This window comes from Canis aureus, chromosome 1 (genome assembly GCF_053574225.1).
Source record: "Canis aureus isolate CA01 chromosome 1, VMU_Caureus_v.1.0, whole genome shotgun sequence".
In the NCBI taxonomy this organism is placed as follows: Eukaryota; Metazoa; Chordata; class Mammalia; order Carnivora; family Canidae; genus Canis; species Canis aureus.
Window position 1 is genome coordinate 79,133,175 of NC_135611.1, and position 20,654 is coordinate 79,153,828.

Sequence of the window (20,654 nt, forward strand, 5' to 3'; positions counted from 1 at the left end):
ATAAAAGAATAATGGAATGGGATTTCCAATGTCTTGTTCCTTTGGGAAACCCATAATTATTTTGGGCCCCTTTCCTTTTCTTTGTTTTGAGAGAGTTGTACTAGATGATTCAAAATAGCATGTGCTCCCTTTGAATAATAGTTTAGATACAACTGGTATTCTAAACAAATAAAGATAACTACACATAAAACATGTTTTTAGAGCTCCCTATGTTTTACAGATGATAAGATGACAGAGCATAGTGGAAGTAGATGATTTAACCTGAAACTCCAAAGGAGGTGGAGCTAAACCACCTGTCTCCTTTGTTTCTGAAGCTCCTATATCCAGAGCATAGTCTTCTGAATATCAAGCCATGAAGCTTGATATTACAAGTATGTTTAAGGGAGGCTATTCTTATAGGATTTTCAATTAATGGCGGAAGTTTCAAAATTCTTACAAGATCATCTGATCTTGTGAGATTTACAGTTCCGTTTTCATGTCAAGCAAGTTGTATCAGTCCCAGGTAAGCAATCATCTGGATTTCTGGTTGCTTCTTTGAACTAAAATTCAGAACCTCTTGAGGTTTTCTTCTTGCTCCCTGAAGTTTATGCCAGATAAGGCTTTTGTAGGAGTACATTCAGGCTACTGTAGCTCACCTAAGAAAGACATTCAGTGAGTCAGTGTTAAGCCCTCCTTCTCAGGCTGATAGTGAGCTCCTGATAAAATATAATCATTATTAGACACACTTCCTCAAAATAGAAAAGTAGTTATCTCAGATTTTTAATACCAAATAAGTATTTTTACATTTTCCTATAATACATGTATTGATTGTACCTATCAGGTATGATATACATACATACATTGAAATATTATTCAGCCTTAAAAAGAAATGACATTCTGATACACGCTACAGTATGGACAAACCTTAAAAACACTATGCTAAGTGAAGTAAATCAGTCAGAAAAGGGCAAATATTATATGATTCCACCTAGCTGAGGTATTTAGGGTAGACAAATTTATAGAAATTCATAGAATAATAGTTTCTAGGCATTGGGATTAGTGAGTATTGGGATGTTATTTTCATGGGAATAGAGTTTCATTTGGGAGTGATAAAGTTCTGGAGATGGATGGTGGTGATGGTTGTACAACATTGTGAAGGTACTTAATGCAACTGAATTGTATACTTAAAATTTTATGTGTATTTTACCGCCATAAAAAAAAAAAAGACTAAATGTGTGATTGAGGCAGTTTTTATATACAACACAAAAAGTGTGATCCATGAAAGAGAAAAATTGATAATATGAACCTTATTAAATTTTAAAATGTCCATTTTGTGAAAGTCATTGTTCAAAGAATGGAAAGCAAGCCACTGGCTAGGGGAATATATTTTCAAAAAACATGTCTTGAGAAATATATGCATGCAGAATATTCAAAGTCGTAGTAAAAACAACTTCAAAATAAGAAAATAAACTCCCCAAATTAATTAAAATGAGTAAGACAATATGAGTAGACACCTTAATGGATAGTATATATAAATGAGAAATAAGCATGTATAAATGGGTCAACATTTGGGGAATTATTGGAAAATGATATGCATTGTGAATTAGGAAAAAAAAAAAAAACACGAAAGGAATACTCCACCAATCTAGTAAAATGCCTAAATACCCGAAACTGATAATATCATTTGCTGACAATGATGTGAGACAACAGGGAATCCTATTCATTACTGATAAGAATTCACAGGGTACAACCTCTTGAGAAGATATCTTGCCAGAAAAAAAATTAAAATAAAAATAATAAAATAAAATAAAATTTTACACTATGTATATTTTACCAATAAAATAAAAGTTGAATGTGTGATTGAAACTAAAGCAAAAAACTTTAAGTAAGGAGGCATTGAAGAATGATAAAGACAAAGATGGTAAACCATTTCTTTATGACAGATGACTGTTAACACTAAGATATCAGAACCAATAAATTGTGATAACTGTAAGCCAGATCCTAGATAGTTTAATCCTTGAGAAAAGACTGTGGACATAGAAGGATAAGAGAACTCTCAGCCATCACCAAATAAATTCCAATGGGCTTCATCACTGAAATAGCATTGCTGTCTTTGTAACTTTTAAAGACTCTTTGTACTTTGTTATATGGATAAGAACATTTTAAGCAAAATGTTGAGATTACCATTGTTTGTTCCTTCCTGTTTACTTCTCATCACCAAATTTGAATTCATCATCAAGCACGCTGGGTTCTGTGTCTTGAATATCTTTTAATTTGTTCTCTGGTTTTTATGGCAGGTCCTTGATGTGTCTTGCAGGAGTTACTAATAATTATTTTCTTCTCCCTTGAATGGATCCTCAAAGTTTCCATTAAAGTAGTCTTGCTAAAATGCTGATGTAGTCTATCAGTTGAGTCATTATTTTGAGGCTTTCTGTTTACAGAGATTCATGATGCCCAATTTATGTAATCATTATTCCTGCCACTCCCCATTTCACTTTCCTGGATTATGTGAATAGTTCATTATATTGAATTATTCTTTTCTTCCCACCAAGGAGTCCTTTCTCCCTGTTTTGCACCTGGAAAACACACTGCATTTTTCAAAACTCAATTTATACATTATCTCTATTGTGAAGTCCTTATGGTGTTATGATCACACTCTCCTTGCTACCATTGCACTTTTGCATGCCTGGTTATTGCATTGGCTATACTGTATTTTAATTGTAATTTTTACGTATTTGTCTTCTCCTGGGCAACATTCCTTGAGGTCAGGGACTGACTAAACATCTTTTGATGTTGCTATAGCGTTACTTGCTGTGCAGTGGTTAGCCATAAAAATGAGATTTTAGCAAATTAAAAATAGTTGTGTACATATTACTTATTATCACTTTACAGATATAACAGAAAAAAACCATGAATGACGTGATTTGAAACTTCACCCCTAATAAATGGTGGTGGTACTTGACTCCACTTACAATGTTTTTTCCACTATCTTATACATTCATACCTTATATCTCTTGTTTATTTCTACATACGTCTTTATGACTAACCCAAGAAAACCAGATGTGAGTGTGGACGTAGGTCACACACCACATTTGCTGTAATAGTGAAGAAATGGTATGCATTTTTGGTGAAGAAGTCCTGAAGCATACAAGTCTACATTCTCCTTCTGAGTCATGTAGAGGGATCTGCTTCCAAAGAGTTTTATTAGCAGCTAATCAAGATGTTTTTGCACAAGACTCTTGATTAGCTATTAGTGTACTAAAAGTAAATCAGGGTTAAAATAGTTTCTGATTTGTTTTACATTGTAAATGTGTGTGTGTATTTTTTTTTTTTTTTTAATGCTGGGGTGGGGAGTACCAAATGTTCCTTCTCCACTCCTGATAATTTAGTCATGTCAAGAGAGCTTCTTAGGTAATTTCAGTTCTGTTTCCTTTACCCTGCTCCTAGGGTGGTCAAATGGTGTATATAGAAAGTTTAAGAAGAATTAACTAAGCATGCTTGCCTTGATAATTCTGTTTTCTTCCTTGAGAGTCTAGGTGGGTGTCTTCTGTTTCTCCCATCCTGTGTATTACTAGTTGGTAATCTGACCAATTCTGGAATTCAGTTATTGGCCCATTTAGCTCTCATTCAAACTGGGTTCTCAAACCTGGGTTATCAAGAGCAGTAAAAGGAATATTTTGATCTCTGTCTTTCTTCTTTTATTTCCTAACATACTCCAGACTAGATGTAATAAGGTTGCTGTGCTTTATTAGGATCATTGAAAGATGCTAACTTTTGGTACATTACCTGGGAACACTGAAAAATAAAAAGGAGCAGAAGTGTGGAAAGTTAAAGGTCTATATGGAAAGTGTCTTGGTACTGCCAGAGAAGATGGTTTTGTCTTGGTCTTTCTTAGGCAGTAGGACATTGTGACCTTTGACAGTTTGAAAATATTTAGGTTAGGTCGGGCAGGTTTGTACAGTAAACCACTAACACCTGGGAAAGGTTTAATGCTTGATTTATTGGTTCCCTGTGGCTGCCATAAAAATGACCACAAATTTGGTGGCTTAAACAACAGAATGTTCTTCTCACGGTTCTGAAGGCCAAAAGTCTGAAGTCAAGGTATCAGCAGAGTTCTACTGCTTATAGGTGTTCTAGGGGGAGAATCCATTCTGTGCCTCTTTTAACTTCTAATGTTTGCCAGTATCCTTGCCTCATGGCCACATCACTCAATCTCTGACTTTCACATTGCCTTCTCCTCTATGTATCCACATCTTCCTTTTTTTCTGCCTCAAATCTCCCCTGTCCTTCTTGTGTGAAAATACTTGCTATTTGTTATATTCAGAGCCCACCTGGATAATACAGGATGAAAACCCCATCTCAAAATCTTTAATTATACCTGCAAAGACCTTTTTTCCAAATTGTAGATTTCAAGGACTAGGATATGGACATATCCTTTGGGGGGTCATTATTCAACCCAGTAAGATGTGCTGATTTTGGCATTCTGCATGGAGAGCGACAGTTTCCGTAGTCACTTAAGACAAGGTCTAGCTTAAAGAGAAGGAACCTCTAGGAGTTGCAGGCGGCTGAGAGAATGACTAGAGCAGAATAAAGAGGGAAACAGGAGGATATTTAGGCACTGGACTTTAGGGTGCCCAGAAGTTTACAGGGCAGGGAAATCTCAGGCAGCTGCCCACCTTAGCTTACTTTTTCTTTCTTTTTCTTAAAAAAAAGATTTTATTTATTTATTCCTGAGAGAGAGAGAGAGAGAGAGAGAGAGAGGCAGAGACACAGGCAGAGGGAGAAAGTAGCAGGCTCCATGCAGGGAGCCTGACGCGGAACTCGATCCCAGGTCTTCAGGATCACACATTAGACTGAAGGTGGCGCTAAACCGCTGAGCCACCGGGGCTGCCCAGCTTACTTTTTCAGTACAGCTTTCCCAGGCAGGCTTGATTGAGACAAAGACTCAATTTTAAGGAAAAGTTTTACAGGACTTGTCAGTATCAACATATAGGCTTGCTATAGGCTCAAGTGACTCCATTTACCATGTGGACCCACTGACTCTGGATTTGTCAATTATGTATGAGAAAGAAATGTTCTCTAAGAGGTGGCCTTCTGCAGTCTATATAGTTCCATAGCAGGAGACAGTGACAATGGCCACAGTGCCATGAGAGTATAAAACATGCGCATCAGAGACTGCGAGTGTAATGTCATTAGAGAGAACACATAATCCCTTCAGTACTGCAGTGTGAGCAGCAGGGCAATCAAAGAGGAAGTGTACATCAAAGTATCCATGTACAATAGATGCATAGTACCAAATGAACCTCATGCTAAAAGAATCCTCCTAGTTCTAAGTTCACAGGTCACAATACCAGATAAATAGCATAGATTAGTGAGCCCCCTAGTGAGGCTAAAATCAAAGAGACTTTATCTTTCTCTCAAATGCCATTGAGTTTCTGCTATGTTCTTTGGGCACATCCTGTACTGGATGTTAGGAGCAAGAATTTGCCTAGTTTAAATGTTCTAGGGATCTGGAGTTGGCTTGCTTTCTGCATGTTTTGGTTGTGAGGCTAGCTCTGAAAAACCAAGTTTTCTTATTAACTCTATCCTCATTAAAGGCTTGGTTCAGAGACCAGTAAGACAGCTGAGGTGCCGAGAGGCCCATACCTATGTCAGTGAGGGAACTAAGAAGCTGCAAATACAGAATGAGTCCTCAATTCCATTCAGGCACCGAGAACCTTGCCATTGAGAATGAACCAAATAAGACATTTGTGAGGATTATTTATAAACATTTAGGACTTTGTGGACTTTGAATTCACAATAGCAAAGAAATATGATGTCAAAATTAAGCTTTAACACTTTGAGATCTTCAACTGTAAAGAGGGTTAGATCTGTGTCCTTTAATTTCTCCCTGAAGAATTTGATAATGGCAAGGGTTTACTTGCAAATTTGGGACATTTATATGATTCTTAGATTGTATTGTTGGAAGACTTTATATATTTAATCTTAATCTGCCATTTAACCTCATCAAATTTCTGTAGTTAATTGTAAATTAGGATGGTTTTCATCAGTGGATATGAATAGCTTTGGAGTTAATTAATGCAGTTTCTCATCCATATTATAGAGTTCTGGGATGAAGATCTAACTTGCCCATCAGCAATACTTAAGGGCATATTTCAGTGAGTTAAATGGAAGCCCGGGAGTGTTGGTGAACATTTTTCTTCTCCATTTCTAATGTATCCTCCATGTGAAAGGAATTTGATTAGTATAACTTTGATCTGCTTGCCCTTTTACTCACTGATGCTGGGTAGGTGAAGTGGCCTATGTGACTGCTAAAGTTGAGGAGAATAATCGACCATGCTTTGCTCAGTTCTTCTTTTGTTCATCTGGGGAATGAGGCAAAAGTTCTCCATTCCCTTGTGGGAAATGGGCATGAGTCTTACACAGTATGCCCCTCTCTCACATGGGTTTGTCTAGGACCATCTTGCTACAACAAAGTGGGTAAATCTAGTGTGTAATTCTAGAAGGCAGGTAACAGACTCACTTGACTCTCTCTTAAGTTAGGTTTTCCAACATGGGGGTTGTCATTTAAAAGATGACATTGTGTGTGAGTCCCAGCAAAATGAAAATGTGCTGGAAAAAGGAAAAAGTGCTATTAAAAGCATTTAGACTAGGGGCATTTTGGTGGCTCCGTCAGTTGAATGTCTAAATCTTGATTTTGGCTCAGGTCATGATCTCAGCGTCCTGAGATCAAACCCTGTGTCACGCTCTGCACTCAACAGGGAGTCTGCCAGGGATTTTCTCTCTTCCTCTCCTGTATTTTATCACTTCATCTGTCAATAGACATTTAGGTTGTTTTTACCTCTTGGCTGCAATAATATTGGAAATACAATATCTCTTTAAGATGCTATTTTTAGTTCTTTTGGATAAACACCCAGAAGTACAATTCCTGGATCATATGCTAGTTTTATTTTTAATTTTTTGAGGAACCTCTATCCTGTGTTCCATAGTGGATCTACCAGTTGACATTCATTCCTTTTTCTTAATTTAGCTAGTTTATCATTGTTATTATCTTTTCAAAAAGGCAACTCCTAGTTTGTTGATTTTTGATCATTTTCTATTCTCCATTTTCTATTATATTTTATTCTTTATATCATTTATTTCTGTTCTAATCTTTATTATTTTCTTCCTTCTTCCAGCTTTGAGCTTAGTTTCATGTTCTTTTTCTATTTCCTTGAAGTATAAAGTTAGATTATTTGAGATCTTTTTTAATGTAGACATTTATTGCTTTATACTTCCCTCTTTGTATTGCTATTGCTGCATCCTGTATATTTTGGTATGCTCTCTTTAAATTTTTGATTGTCTCAAGATACTTTCTAATTTTCCTCTTGATTTATTCTTTGATCTATTGGCTGTTCAAAAGGGTTTTATTTAATTTCCTCATATTGTGAATTTTCCAGTTTTTCTTCTACTACTGATTTCTAGTTTAATTCCATTGTGATCAGAAAAGATAGTTGGTATGATTTCAGTCTTCTTAAAAATAAGATTTGTTTTGTGATCCTACCCTGGAGAATGTTCTGTGACTCTTGAGAAGAATTTTTAATTGTTATTGGGTGGCATATATGTATATGTCTATTGGACCCATTTGGGGTCTACAGTGTTCAAGTAAGTGCTCTGCTTCCCTATTGATCTGTCTGAATATCCTACACATTATCAAAAGTGGGGTATTGAAATCTTCTACCAATATTGTGTTGCTGTCTCTTTTCTCTCAATTCTGTCAAAGTATGCTTCCTATATTTGGATGTTCTGATGCTGAGTGCATGGGTATTTATAATTGTTATATTTTCTTGGTGAACTGACCCTTTTACCATTATATTCTTTGTAATAGTTTTTGACTCGAGTCTATTTGTCTTATATAAGTATGCCAGCACTACCACCCCACTCCATCCCTCCACATGTTCTCTTTTTGGAATATTTTTTTTCAATCCTTTCACTTTCAGTCTCTGTGTATCCTTACACTTACATGACATTTTGATCTCCATCTTTATTTTTTATTAATTTTTATTTATTTATGATAGTCACATAGAGAGAGAGAGAGAGAGAGAGAGGCAGAGACATAGGCAGAGGGAGAAGCAGGCTCCATGCACCAGGAGCCCAACATGGGATTCGATCCTGGGTGTCCAGGATCACGCCCTGGGCCAAAGGCAGGTGCTAAACCGCTGCGCCACCCAGGGATCCCTTTGATCTCCATCTTTAAATGTTCATTTTATTTATCAACTTTTTCAGAGTTTGAGTAGGGTAATGTGCTCTTTAGTGTTTACCACTTTGAGGAATAAAACAAAATGTTTCACTTGAGCTGAACCTCTTTTCTCTCCCACTTCTGAACTAGAATGTCACTTATGACCTATCTTATTCTCTTAGAACTTAGCATTACAAGGTTTAAATGTAAGCTTTCTTAAAAGAGGACAATATGCTTATCAAACTCAAGAACAGGTTTGTTGTGTCATGGTAAATTGTTGGCTGTTGGCACCCACGGGAATATTTCTAAAGTGGAATTTGAGCCCATATTCAGGTTTATTGAATTAAGGATTTTAATAGAAGAATAGGCTGGTCTGTGTTAGAGGAAAAGTAAATCAGAATATTACCTTTGGACTATCTGCATCAGGCTTATCCTCACTGAGTCATTGAGTATCTTCTCTAAATTGTAAGGTTCTTATAGACAAGAACTTTTTTTTTTTACAGCTCTTGTTCACCCTCCCCCCCAACAACTTAACCATGCTTAGAATAAAAGATGCCATCCATGTACCTGTGTCAGTTTATTTTAAACAACACAAGTGCATGAATGTTTCCATTTCTGTCTGAGAAATGAGGCTACATTCCACAAGATTCAAACTTCAAGCTTTTAAATTTTTGTGAACCCATAGATCTATACAGAGTTAGTATAACTGTCCTCCTGCACAACTCTAAGATGATCTTATTAAAGTATGGTCATTAATTGTTTTTTTTTTTTTTTTTTTTTTTTTTTTTTTTTTTTTAATATTTTATTTATTTATTCGAGAGAGAGAGAGAGAGAGGCAGAGACACAGGCAGAGGGAGAAGCAGGCTCCATGCACCGGGAGCCTGATGTGGGATTCGATCCTGGGTCTCCAGGATCACGCCCTGGGCCAAAGGCAGGCGCCAAACCGCTGCGCCACCCAGGGATCCCTCATTAATTGTTTTTAAGTGCAAAGAAATAATAAGCAAAGGGAAAGAAATTGCTTCTCAAAAGAACTTCTTCCACTAAAGTGTAAAAACCAAAGGTCACAAAGTCAAATTAATGTGGGATTTTTCACTATTATAAGTAAAAAAAAAATACTGACAAGAAATATTACAGTGCTGATTGTTATTATCTTTTCAATTTCCATTACAGTTGTTTATATTATTTTCATGGAATTTTAGTGAAGTTATTGAGGTTTTTATAATAGTCAAATTAAAAAAAACCAAAATCTCTTGAAAAACCAATGCAAAGAAAAATGAGTCAGAACATGAAAAATGTTTTAGACAAGTTGACAACATATATTCTTTACTCATTTCTCTTTTTGAGAGAAGTTCCATGTTATTCACACCCACATGTACAATAGACTGAGTAAAATACAACCAATCACCCTATAGGGGTAAAAAAGAATGACAAGCTGGTTCCAGAAAATTCTTCTCTATTGCTCCTACTGTTTTAGTGCATTTGGCAAATAAAAGCATTTTGAAATATTCTCTAAGTTTTTGTATTATATTTTATAATGCTTTGGTTATTTATCTCAATGTAAATTTTACAAACACTTGCAGAAATATATTGTTTTATTTTAACATTTAGTATTTGAATATTCCTATCTATTTTCTCTTTTTTTCCTTTGCCACCTATAATGATCTTTTGGATAGACTCCTTACATCTTCCCCACATTCTACAGCCCATGCACAAATTAATCTAAATTTGATTGAGTTTAAATGGCTGTAGAATACATAGTTTTTACATCTCAACACAAAAGTGCCTTTTTGGAAGTAACACTAATTTGAGTCCAAATTCTATTGATTTATAAAATGCATTATAAGACATACCTCGAAATGAGCAATAAAATGGTGAGAAGGAGTTATGAATGGGCAGAAAGAAACTACTGTATATAATGGTTATATCCATTTTCTCAATTGTGTGGATGGTTTCATGAGTATATGCATATTTTGGAACTTTATCAAATTGTGTACTTTAGGGGCACCTGGGTGGATCAGTTGGTTAAGTGTCTGCCTTCAGCTCAGATCACGATTTCAAAATCTTGGGGGGCTCAGTGGGGAGCCTGCTTTTCTTTCTCCTTCTGCTATTGCCCCTGCTTGTGCTCTCTCTTTCTCTCTTCTGCTCTCCCTCTCTCAAATAAATAAAATCTAAAGAAAAAATGTGTACTTTAGGTGTGCAGTTTGTTGGGTGTCAATTATATTGTCATAAAGTCCTTTAAAAAGTCAAGAGCAGAAGTTTTTCTTAACAAAAACAAGCCAAGGAACAGAAAGTCTAGTCTATCTGCTGAATTTTTGTGTAGTATATTTCCTTTAAAATATATATCCCAATTCTTGTGAGAGATGAGACGCTTAATAGAAGATAGTAAAGCAGTATTCATTGATATCACAGGAGTAGTTTTTGATTCCCTCTCAGAATGTGTTATAGAAAAAAGAGAAAATAAAGTCTATCCCCCCGCCCCCATACCAACACCAGTGACTTCCTTGCACTGAAGGAACAGAACTCCACTTTCTAAGGTTCAAGTACATGTCTTAGGTGGCAGAGATGCCCAGTGATAGTGGTGGCATCTAGTGATAAATGGTTTGCCGCTGGCTGATGGTGACTGTGGCAAGATTCCTTCTCATAGCTTTGTACACATGGGGACTGTGTAATCATAGCTGGAGCAGGAACAAGAGAAAACTGGAAGCTTCCCCCATGGAAATTGATTTTGTTGGTGTAACTTTGGTAAACATGGCTTATACATAGAAATTATGATTTTTCAAAGATAAATGCAATTCTGATGATTGTAGGATACAAAAGCTTAAACGAGCCCTAAATTATTGCCATCAAATTTCTTGAATTTAGGAAACTTCTCTGGATTGATTAAAGACAAATTGTGTCTTTAACCATTGTGTGTAATAAGCTCCCACATCTCAAGGAAAATTCTCTTAATTTGTTATGTTTAATTGATATTTCCAGTGATTCCAAAAAGAGAGGTACATAAAAGTGCCCTCGTTCTCAAATAATTAGGAGATTAGAAAACCATACTGGTAATCCTAAACCTTGTATTTGAAATGCTTCCAGATTTAAACCTTTTGAAGTGCTGTTTTCTCAACTGCTTATATATATTATTATTATTATTATTTCATGTTCTTTGAATCACAACCCTCCTACAGGGGATGAATATGCCAAAACAGATAAGAACATCTATTTTCAAAGGGCTTTCTATTTCAAGTTTAATGGTTCCCAAAGTTTATATAACAGAGTCCCAAGCTGTTGCAAAGATTTGACAAGCATGTTTCTCAGCAGTTCTGGGATTTATGTTAGGTGGCTTTTAGTGAAGATAAAGCAAAGAAAATTTACTGAATTCCTAAATAACCAATGATGCAGGCTCTTATTAATATTCTTAGTGGTGGTAAATGCCTCTTCTCACTGTTCTGCCTTAAACATTTTTTATGTTTTATTTTTTTTTTTCCTTCTTCCAGACACTACTTGGCCATCTTAAAGACACAGGTTGTGTTAATCATTAGAATCTGGATTATCACTTTTTACTTTTTTACTCAGTACTCCTCTGTACTGCTCCATTCACTTTGGCATGTTTAAGTTTTGTTCATTCAGTCATATCAGACTGTATCTTAAGGAAGGGCATGTGTTTCAGCTGAAAATAATTAGGCTACTTAGGTACCTGCATCCAACCATTTTATATATTTTTATTGGTGACTTTTCAGAGATACACTAACATGGTTGAACTTTTAGTGAGTAGGATCTCCTGGCTGCCTAAATCATTCGCTTGGTAATCCTGATTCCTATATGTAGAGAGAAGGTTGTTATAGGTCCAATACCAGGCAAGAGGCCCCTGCCCCCCACCGCCCGAGGGCTTCAGAGCTCTCCTGCAGGAAGCCTGTGTTGAGCATGAGCAGGCACCTGGAGAGTCACATAGATTTATAGCAAGTAATCAGGGGTAGCAGGGAGAGTTATGGCTGCAAAGTACTCCCTGGATGAAGCATGCCTTGATAGTCAGTGGCAGACATCAGTTATCCTGCCCTCCTCCTCCACGTGTTGGTAAACACATGAGTTGAGTGATTTTCATGTGCATGGGCTCCAAATCCTCTGGAACTCTGCTTCCTCAAAATAGTCATATATTGTAGTGTTCCTGTCTCATAGAGGATTATATTTTAGATGAGAAAGTAGAAGAAATAATTCACATAAACTGTGCACGTAAGGCTATAAAATATAGGTAAGCAGGATGCTTCTTTAGGGAATATATGTTTTTTTAAACTTCCTCAAGACATATCAGCTCTTTACTTCCCAATTTGAATTATTTTTAGGCAAATATAAAATTGCATGATATCTTACAGATTTCACTTTTGAAATCACCTACACTTACCCCTCCTGGATTGACACATTCTACTGAGCCCAAAAATTCTTGTTTGATTATCCTAATAACTCTTATGCAACAATAGCTACCTCCAAAGTCCTCTGACCAGGAAAGTTCTGGAGATATGTTTTTTTGGCTTCTTTATTAATTATTAGTGTTGTTGCTTTATAATATGTCCTACTGATTCACAGGGAGGACCCTAGAGTAGTAGAGAACCTGATTATCAGCTTCTTAGATGGTGAATTGCTTAATATGTCTGGAATTTAGTTTCCTCATCTATAAAATGGGAATAAGAACACTAGGCTTGCTTACCATATACAGTTGTTTTGAAGGTCAAGCAAAACAGCGCAAGTACAAATATTTTGAATTGAAGATTGTTATGTTCTGTAGAAACACACAGTATCATTACTACTGCTTTACTCTATAACTGTTACTCTTACTTCTACCACTTTGCTAATAATAACACCGGATGAGGTGCTGCCCAGAAGACCTATTCATTGTATTCAGTGAGTCTGACTTGCTTTGCATAAGATAATGTTGCATTTTATATGTATTAATTTTTGTCTGGGAACCAGTTTCCACTTGAATTTTTATTTTATAAATAAGTTTGAAATAAAGCCTGATTAGAGAACAAAAAGAGAAAATAGTATTTAAATTGAAGAAACAAAGAGAAACAAAATTTAAAAATGTATAAATTGTGCAGTCCTGCTGGAGGAGTTATGTTTTTTTATTGTTGTTTATTTTAGACAGTGGTCCTGTATGAGATTAAGCCATTTAACATATTTATTGTGATTTCAACATTCAAAGGGATCGACTCAGCCCCTGTTCATCAGAGGGAAGATAAAATGCACACTGGGCAGAACCTTTTGTGAGGCTCTATCTGTGAAAATCATAACATTGCTCAAACCCCATGTATACTCAAAATCTCTGTAACACGTTTTGTTAGAAATAAATAGTTTCCTGGAAGTTCTGTGCCTGAAATTTCTGAGCAGCTTGACACTCCAGTTTATCCCTGGAGGATGTTATTAGTCACTCTATTATTAAAAAAATGCAGAGATAATATGTGTGTCTATATAGTATGCATGCTGGGTAATAACCAAAAGGAATGGAATATTTTCACAGGCTGGTAATGAGGAAGCTTTGCTTTCTGGTAGCTCCACATCAGCCACGCCTATGGGCTTTTTGCTGTCCTGCTACTGCAGCAGCATCTGTGTGGCCTAACAGGAAACTGATTCCACACTTAGCATTTGTTTTCTCAGCCAAAGATAAATAACAGAGAGAGCAAGGTCTCAGCAGGTGGTGTTTTTATCCAGACAGACCCAAAGCTGATGATCACATAATTCTACAACACCTGAATTCAAACAGGTACAGTTAACTGAGGAGCAGGCAGGAGCAGGCAGGGGAAGAGGTAAACTAGCTCAGGGTCAAACTGCTGTCAGGGGCTGGCATCAACTGAGACCACAGCTAGGCCTGCTGGAGGCCACTGCTTAGCCATGACAAGAAATAGAGACCTTCCTTTAAGAATCAGTTAATGATTTGTTCCAATGAAAACCTGTAAGTGATTCAAAGCTCTGGGCATCACTGCTTACCTGGTATCTGTGACTAATATAGTGGATGTAGCTCAATGGGCCATTTCCTTTTATATTGTTGGGCAATAACATGATCTAAGGATCTGTTGTTTTTCTTGAAAAATTTTAAAAATGCATATTTCACAAAAATTATTTGGCTTTACATAAAATGAGGAAGCATTGCTGACTCTGTATTTTGAGTTGCTTAAGAAGCAAGGAATAAGGGGATCCCTGGATGGCTCAGCAGTTTAGCGCCTGCCTTCAGCCAGGGTGTGATCCTGGAGTACCGGGATTGAGTCTCGGATTGGGCTCCCTGCATGGAGCCTGCTTCTCCCTCTGCCTGTGTCTCTGCCTCTCTCTCTCTCTCTCTCTCTCTCTGTGTGTGTCTTTATCTCTGTCTCTGTCCCTCGTGAATAAATAAATAAAATCTTTAAAAAAAAAAGAGGGAATAAGAATGTTTGCTTATATGAGAAGCTGACATCTGCAACTAGCCTCCCTCACTGCCACCCCCATTCCAAAATATACCACCTCCTGGTCAGTCCAAACCTCATACAGGAGGTTTTTTATTACCCAATCCAACACCCCATTCAATTATTAAAGAATGCCCTGTTACATTTATTACAGAGGGTACTGATATTGCTGCCAATTGTTGAATTTCGGTTTCCTCTGGTTGATTTTCATGCACGAGGAACACACAGCTGCTGGGTGGGTGCCAGCGCTCCATCAATCTCTCCAGGCTGCCTCGACCTCAGGATATGTAAGAGTAGAGGATAAATTGGAAGATCAATGACTTGTCCCTCCTGCTGCACCAGCTGCTATTGAGAAATTAATATGAGGATCACTATAAATAAAAGATAAAAGATGATATGGCTTACAGTGTAAAATATTAAGGCTGGACACGATGTGCCAGAGGAATCTAAACCAAAAGCTAAGCAAATTAACCCTGTAAGGGCCTTCCACCACCTTTCTTGAAATCCAGTTTGAGAAAGAGAGATCATGGTGTAATGTGATAAGGATATCTTACTAGAGAAAGAGAGTCAGGAACACTAATGAAATAGTGTTCCTTCCCTTTCTGTGTCTTGGAGTTTTAGGACTGGAAGAGATTGCAGAGATCGTTTACCCCAGATACCTAGTTTTTCATGAGGAATCTGAAGACCAGAGAGCTAAGTGATTTGCTTGCATATTTGCAGCTAGCTGGTGACAAGGCTGCTAATGGACCCCAGTTCCAATGTTCAATCCTTTTTTATCAAGCTATCTCCTACCAGAACGACTCTTAATAAAATCCTCATTTTTGTGCTCTCTAGGGCCTTCTTAGAAGAGCGCTAATTTGTAATCATGCCAGAAGCAGTAAAAGATGATGGTATTTCTTAATATGCACTCAAAACCAAAGATCTATATGTAGCATGATAATAACATTTGATAGATATCATTTACATAGCACCTTTGCTTCTGAGGCATCACAGAGGATATTATCCATGTTTCTCCCGAGGGTGATGAAATGGAATAGGTGATCAGACTTAAAAACTGTATGCAGAACACAAGAAAGAGTTTGGTGAAGGACAGGAAAAGTGCTGGTTGCTTTAGGAGGCTAAATTTCTTCTTGTGGAAGAAATTGAGGCCCTAAGGGAAGCAGCTTGACCACAAAATGGGATCTGAAGCTGGAGAGTGGTGGGTCAGTGTTTCAATCTAAAAGTCTAAATTTGGCTGCTGGCTCCGGTGCATCACAAGTGTGTGTTAATCTGGATGGCTCCACCCCAAAGGGATATCAAACCCATGGAATCCCAATTCTAAGTTCCACTCTGCTCCTACTGGCTGCACATGAGAAATGGAACTGTTGCCAGACCGCTCAGTTCTGTATATACCTTGATTTGCAATTCCTTCTGGCTGCTTCTGAGGACAACTAGATGGGATTTAGATTCCTTAAAACGTGATTATGAATCTCTTGGCCTTGACTCTAGGTTCTACCCAGGAATTTATTTGTATTTGGCAAAGAGCATTTAATTTCTCATCTCCTGTGTCACTGAAGCCTCTCTTTAGAGTCTGTCCTCACTCTCACCTGTTCATAATCAGAAGTCAGCTACATGAAGCATACAGTTTCAGGCTCCATAGCTTCTGAGGACAAATGCACTTTTTAAAAAAAGATAGTGGGATGCTGATTTTATTCAAAGCCAAGTCACCTACTAGATGATAAAGGCTGATTCTCTGTTTAGCAGGTTAAAAAGAATCTCCAGTCTGAAATTCATGCTTTTTTTTTTTTTTAAAACAAACAAAACAAAACAAAACTCCTGTCAGTGCTATTTCTTAAGGGTCAAAAAAGTATGCATTACAAAAAGAGAGAAAAAAAATTAGAGATCAATGCCAGCTCTCCCTGAAGTACCTGCCTCAGTTGAGAAATGAATATGAAGATCACTATAAATAAAAGATACAAGATGATGTGGCTTTTGAAGTAAAATATGAAGCCAGTCACAGTGTGATGTATCAAGTTTAACCAAATTAACCCCCTGGGATAAACAAGGGCTTGCTTTTTTGTTGCATTTGAAAAATGAACTAGTATTAAAAAAATAAGCTTATCTATGAAAAGAGTCATCCAGGGCTCCAAAAGGAAAATTCGGTTTCCTTTTAGGTAGTCTCTCTTAGATACCTGCACGAGATTTGGAAAATGCTTTCCCTTGAGCAACAAAAAAAGAGCAATCAGTCAGCATTCTGCAAAGATGTACCAACTGATCTTATTGGTTGATGTGGTAGCTGGAAGCTGTTTAGGGGATGGAGTTATTTTTTGCATTTTAATCCACAAGCTGTGCTCAGGAAATATGCTTTCCATTAGGATGTACACAAATCATTTTTCTAATATACCATTCATTAGATTAATGTTAGTATTAGACCTTCCTAGAGTGCATATGTGTCTTGGGCATTTTTCCAGAAATGCATTATATAACACATGGATTTCTGATTCATAATTGCAAAGGTTTCTAAACCTGAGGTTCAGAGAAGACTTTAGAAATAGGCTAGCTACAATGAATTTTTCACTCCTGTGCCTAACTAGTCTCCCCAAATTGTATCTCTTTTCCAGGAAATGAGATCAAAATAAAAATAAAATCTTGATCCAGTTGAAGCAATTATTTTGATCTGTTGAGATAGATAGCCAGAGTTTTTGTCTAAGTCTGTTGGGTATAGGCTCCTTTTCCTGCATGCTTTGACCTTCTCTCTAACCCTGAAAGAATGTAAATGGGTTGGGTGACTCACATTCACTTTTGGAGCAATGAGCTGAATTATTTAGCATAAGCAATGGGAAAAGTGGAGGAGTAAGTGGGGAGAAATAATTTTAAGTTATCTTTAGCTGGAGGAAAATTGGCCTACCTACACAAGAGTAAATATGGCATATGCAATGATTCAAATACTCAAAGATGTCTGTTTTAGCAATAAAGACTAGATCTGGACACAGTCCCTGGCATAGTCAGACATACACCTGCACGTTCACTATATCAAAAGAACCACAGAAGTGTGTTGAAAACTGCTTAAGTGAGAGACATAAACACAACTACAGATGAACGGACAGGAATTCAAGACTTTAAATGCTGGACTGCTGGCAAAGCAGTTAGCAGGGTAAGCTCCAGCCAATTTTCAATTGTGAGACATTAGGTTCACACTGCAGACATGCTAGAATGTTTGTTCCTCCCTGCCCAATCTTTTTTAGGGAGGATATTAAACACCCCTTTAAATGTCTTCAAGATATTGCCAAAGTGAAGCTTTTGAAAATGATGGCTGTGATCTTTAATAAGGTTGTGGCCTTGTCAAGAGTCTCAGAATTTCCAATGTAATTTCAAATCAACAATTATTTTTGGATGATACACATGTCTAACTCACTGCAAGAAATATCCATGTGTAGTTAAAATTAGGGACCAGCAGGTATAAATTTGTGTGGTTATCTCCTGACCTAACCTTTTAGCTTCTTTTTGTTCCTTGGTTGTGGCTAAGCTAGATCTTGCCTTAGGGGCTTTGCTTCTGCCATTTTCACTTTTCTGGATTATTTCCAGAAAGGTTTTCTGTAAATGGCTTCATTCTATTCCTTGGCACTCACTCCTTAAAAATATTTTGTTTTGATTATACTAGTAGCCTAACTTAGTCACGATTTATCTTACTACCTTATTTATTTCCTTCACAGTACTTACTAATTTTTCAAGAACAGTAAGGAGAAAATAGAAATAACACTTATCTTTTTTATCTATTTATATTTAGATGAACTTCTTCCCAAAGAACTCAAACTCCACAATGGCAGAGATTGTGTTTCAATTCTTATTCCCCATTCTTTGCCAGCCTTGGAATAGTGTCTGACATAGTTACCTAAGGTCTGTTGATTATGTAAAGAATGAATGAGTACATGAATGGACTTGGAATTATTTGAGGTCACTCTTAATGATGGCTGCGGTTAGTGATTAAATTAAAATTGTAGGTCTTAGAGCTGGTAGTGATCTTGTTCACTTTCAGAGTTGGGGCAAAACTCACTTCTGTGTAGCATCTCTGACAGATGATCAACCAGTTTGTAGTTGAACAACTGTATATGAAAGACATAATTATGATACTGTCTTCACTATCTTCAGACAGATCACAGCCTTCTATGTTGGTTTGTTCCCTGCTATATAGCTATAATTAGAAGAAAACTCTTTGATTTATCCAGAATCTTCTCTCTGTCCTCTCACCTTTTGCTCCTTGTTGTAGTTCTAGGGAAAGACAGGACAACATTTCCTCTAAATTATATCCTCTTTGTTTGTATGCCTCCTTATAAAAAAATTAGTGCAATGCTGTGGCTAAATTCACCATGATTGTCTCCCACTTATTCCCACATTTCTTGTTAGTATTTAGAGATAATTTGTCTTAATATTCCACATTATATTTGAGGGAGTATAGAAATAAAAGAGATCTAGCTAGGGGTTATGCCAGAAGCAATCAGAAAGATATTTTAACTTCTCTTTAATGTATTCAGTGCTGGTGCTGTGGGGAATTGAGCGGTATACTCACAGAACTATTGCCATTGCTTAAAAAATGTATTTATAGTGAAAGAATAGTAACTCAGGAAGCTCTGACTGATGGGGAAAGTGTCAGCCACATCTTAGAGTTCAGAGTATTTCTCAAACAGTTGTGATACAAAACATCTCTTCTTTTCCTTTTTTGGTATGCTCAACTAGTCAACAAAAAAAATACCTCATATTCCTAAAATATTGATGCCTTAGTGGACATTCTTTTTGGTCTTAAAGGACTAACATCTGTGCCTGATAGTAGAGTTAAACAGAGCCTGGATATTTGGGTCCCACTGAAAGCCCCATGGAGTCATTGTCACCCATCTGTTCACCGATATATATGAATGGGAGAAAATAAAAATCCTAGTCTGTGGATCAAAGTAAGCCCAAACTCCTTTCATTTTCATTTTCCCTGTGAAAAATAGGTATGGAGGTATAAGATATCTGAAAACAACCTCACAGGTTTTGATAAAAATTTTAAGTAGAATGTAGAGAACATGCAACAAAAAGAACAGCAAGCTGCTGGGAAACTTTTTCAAGAACAGTTAACACAATAATAATTACAGGAACAATGACAAAAAGAAGATCAACTTTTTTTTTTTTTTTTAAAGATTTTATTTATTTATTCATGATAGTCACAGAGAGAGAGAGAGAGAGGCAGAGACACAGGCAGAGGGAGAAGCAGGCTCCATGCACCGGGAGCCCGACGTGGGATTCGATCCCGGGTGTCTAGGATCGCGCCCTGGGCCAAAGGCAGGCGCCAAACCGCTGCGCCACCCAGGGATCCCCGAAGATCAACTTTTAAAGATTTAGAATGGCACCTAGTTCTGAGCACTCTGTATGTGTTATTGTGTGCCACACCCCATAAAAGCGTGCAATTATTACCTTATTTTTCTAATGAGGAAATGAAACACAGAAGTGAAATAACAGTATTGAGGTCCACCTACTAAGAAGTGGAGTTGAAGAAAAGCCCAGGCAAACAAATTTCAGAGTTCTTATTCTGAACCAGTAGGTTATATACCACAGGTAACATTTGTACATTTTGAAATCACTTTGCAAGTACTCCTTGACCTGTGGAGTACACAGGGAATACTCCAGGAAATAGGCATTATAATTATTTTGATTTTCTTTAACAACAAGCTGTCAACTTTCTGAAGCTCAATATTCTTCCTAACTTCTCAAAAATTCAACCTATAATTCAAAAATGAAGGGCTAACAAAAGTAAATGTATTGGAAACTCAGTTCTAGAGAGTAATTGAAAGAATATAGCCCATGAGGATGTAAAAAGGGAAACAAAAGAGAAACCAGACACCTAAACTCCATAATTAAGCTGCACATTCTTAGGTAAAGGGGCATCTAGTGCTTCCTTGATACCTTGTTCACAGAAGCCAAGCAGTTTTCCCTTCATCCTGGATTCACTGTCTGATCCTACCAGGGTCATCTCCCTCTTGGAGTCTCTTAACTTCCTATAAAATGAGGGAACTAGAACAAGGTTAGCT

At 36.9% G+C, this 20,654-nt stretch overlaps 1 protein-coding gene and 1 long non-coding RNA gene across 16 annotated transcripts in view; one reads left to right on the forward strand and one right to left on the reverse strand.

Annotated features, from left to right (window-relative positions):
• The window catches only part of LOC144318687 (uncharacterized), a 176,816-nt gene that overhangs the window by 9,070 nt on the left and 147,092 nt on the right, over positions 1 to 20,654 (forward strand). The window contains exons 2-3 of one of the 14 annotated variants that reach the window (XM_077905852.1): positions 11,680 to 11,707; positions 13,319 to 15,895. The exons of 12 other annotated variants lie outside the window; for them this stretch is intronic. In XM_077905852.1, the coding sequence (XP_077761978.1) occupies positions 11,680 to 11,707; positions 13,319 to 13,444 (154 nt within the window). In that variant the 3' untranslated portion in view covers positions 13,445 to 15,895. Of the gene's footprint in view, positions 1 to 11,679; positions 11,708 to 13,318; positions 15,896 to 20,654 lie in introns of those variants that run through there. One more of the 14 variants, XR_013384765.1, reaches the window with a different exon arrangement.
• The window catches only part of LOC144318716 (uncharacterized), a 188,519-nt gene continuing 182,559 nt past the window's right edge, over positions 14,695 to 20,654 (reverse strand). The window contains exon 10 of one of the 2 annotated variants that reach the window (XR_013384774.1): positions 14,695 to 14,952. This is a non-coding gene — a long non-coding RNA (uncharacterized LOC144318716). The remainder of the gene's footprint in view (positions 14,953 to 20,654) is intronic. The other variant, XR_013384778.1, reaches the window with a different exon arrangement.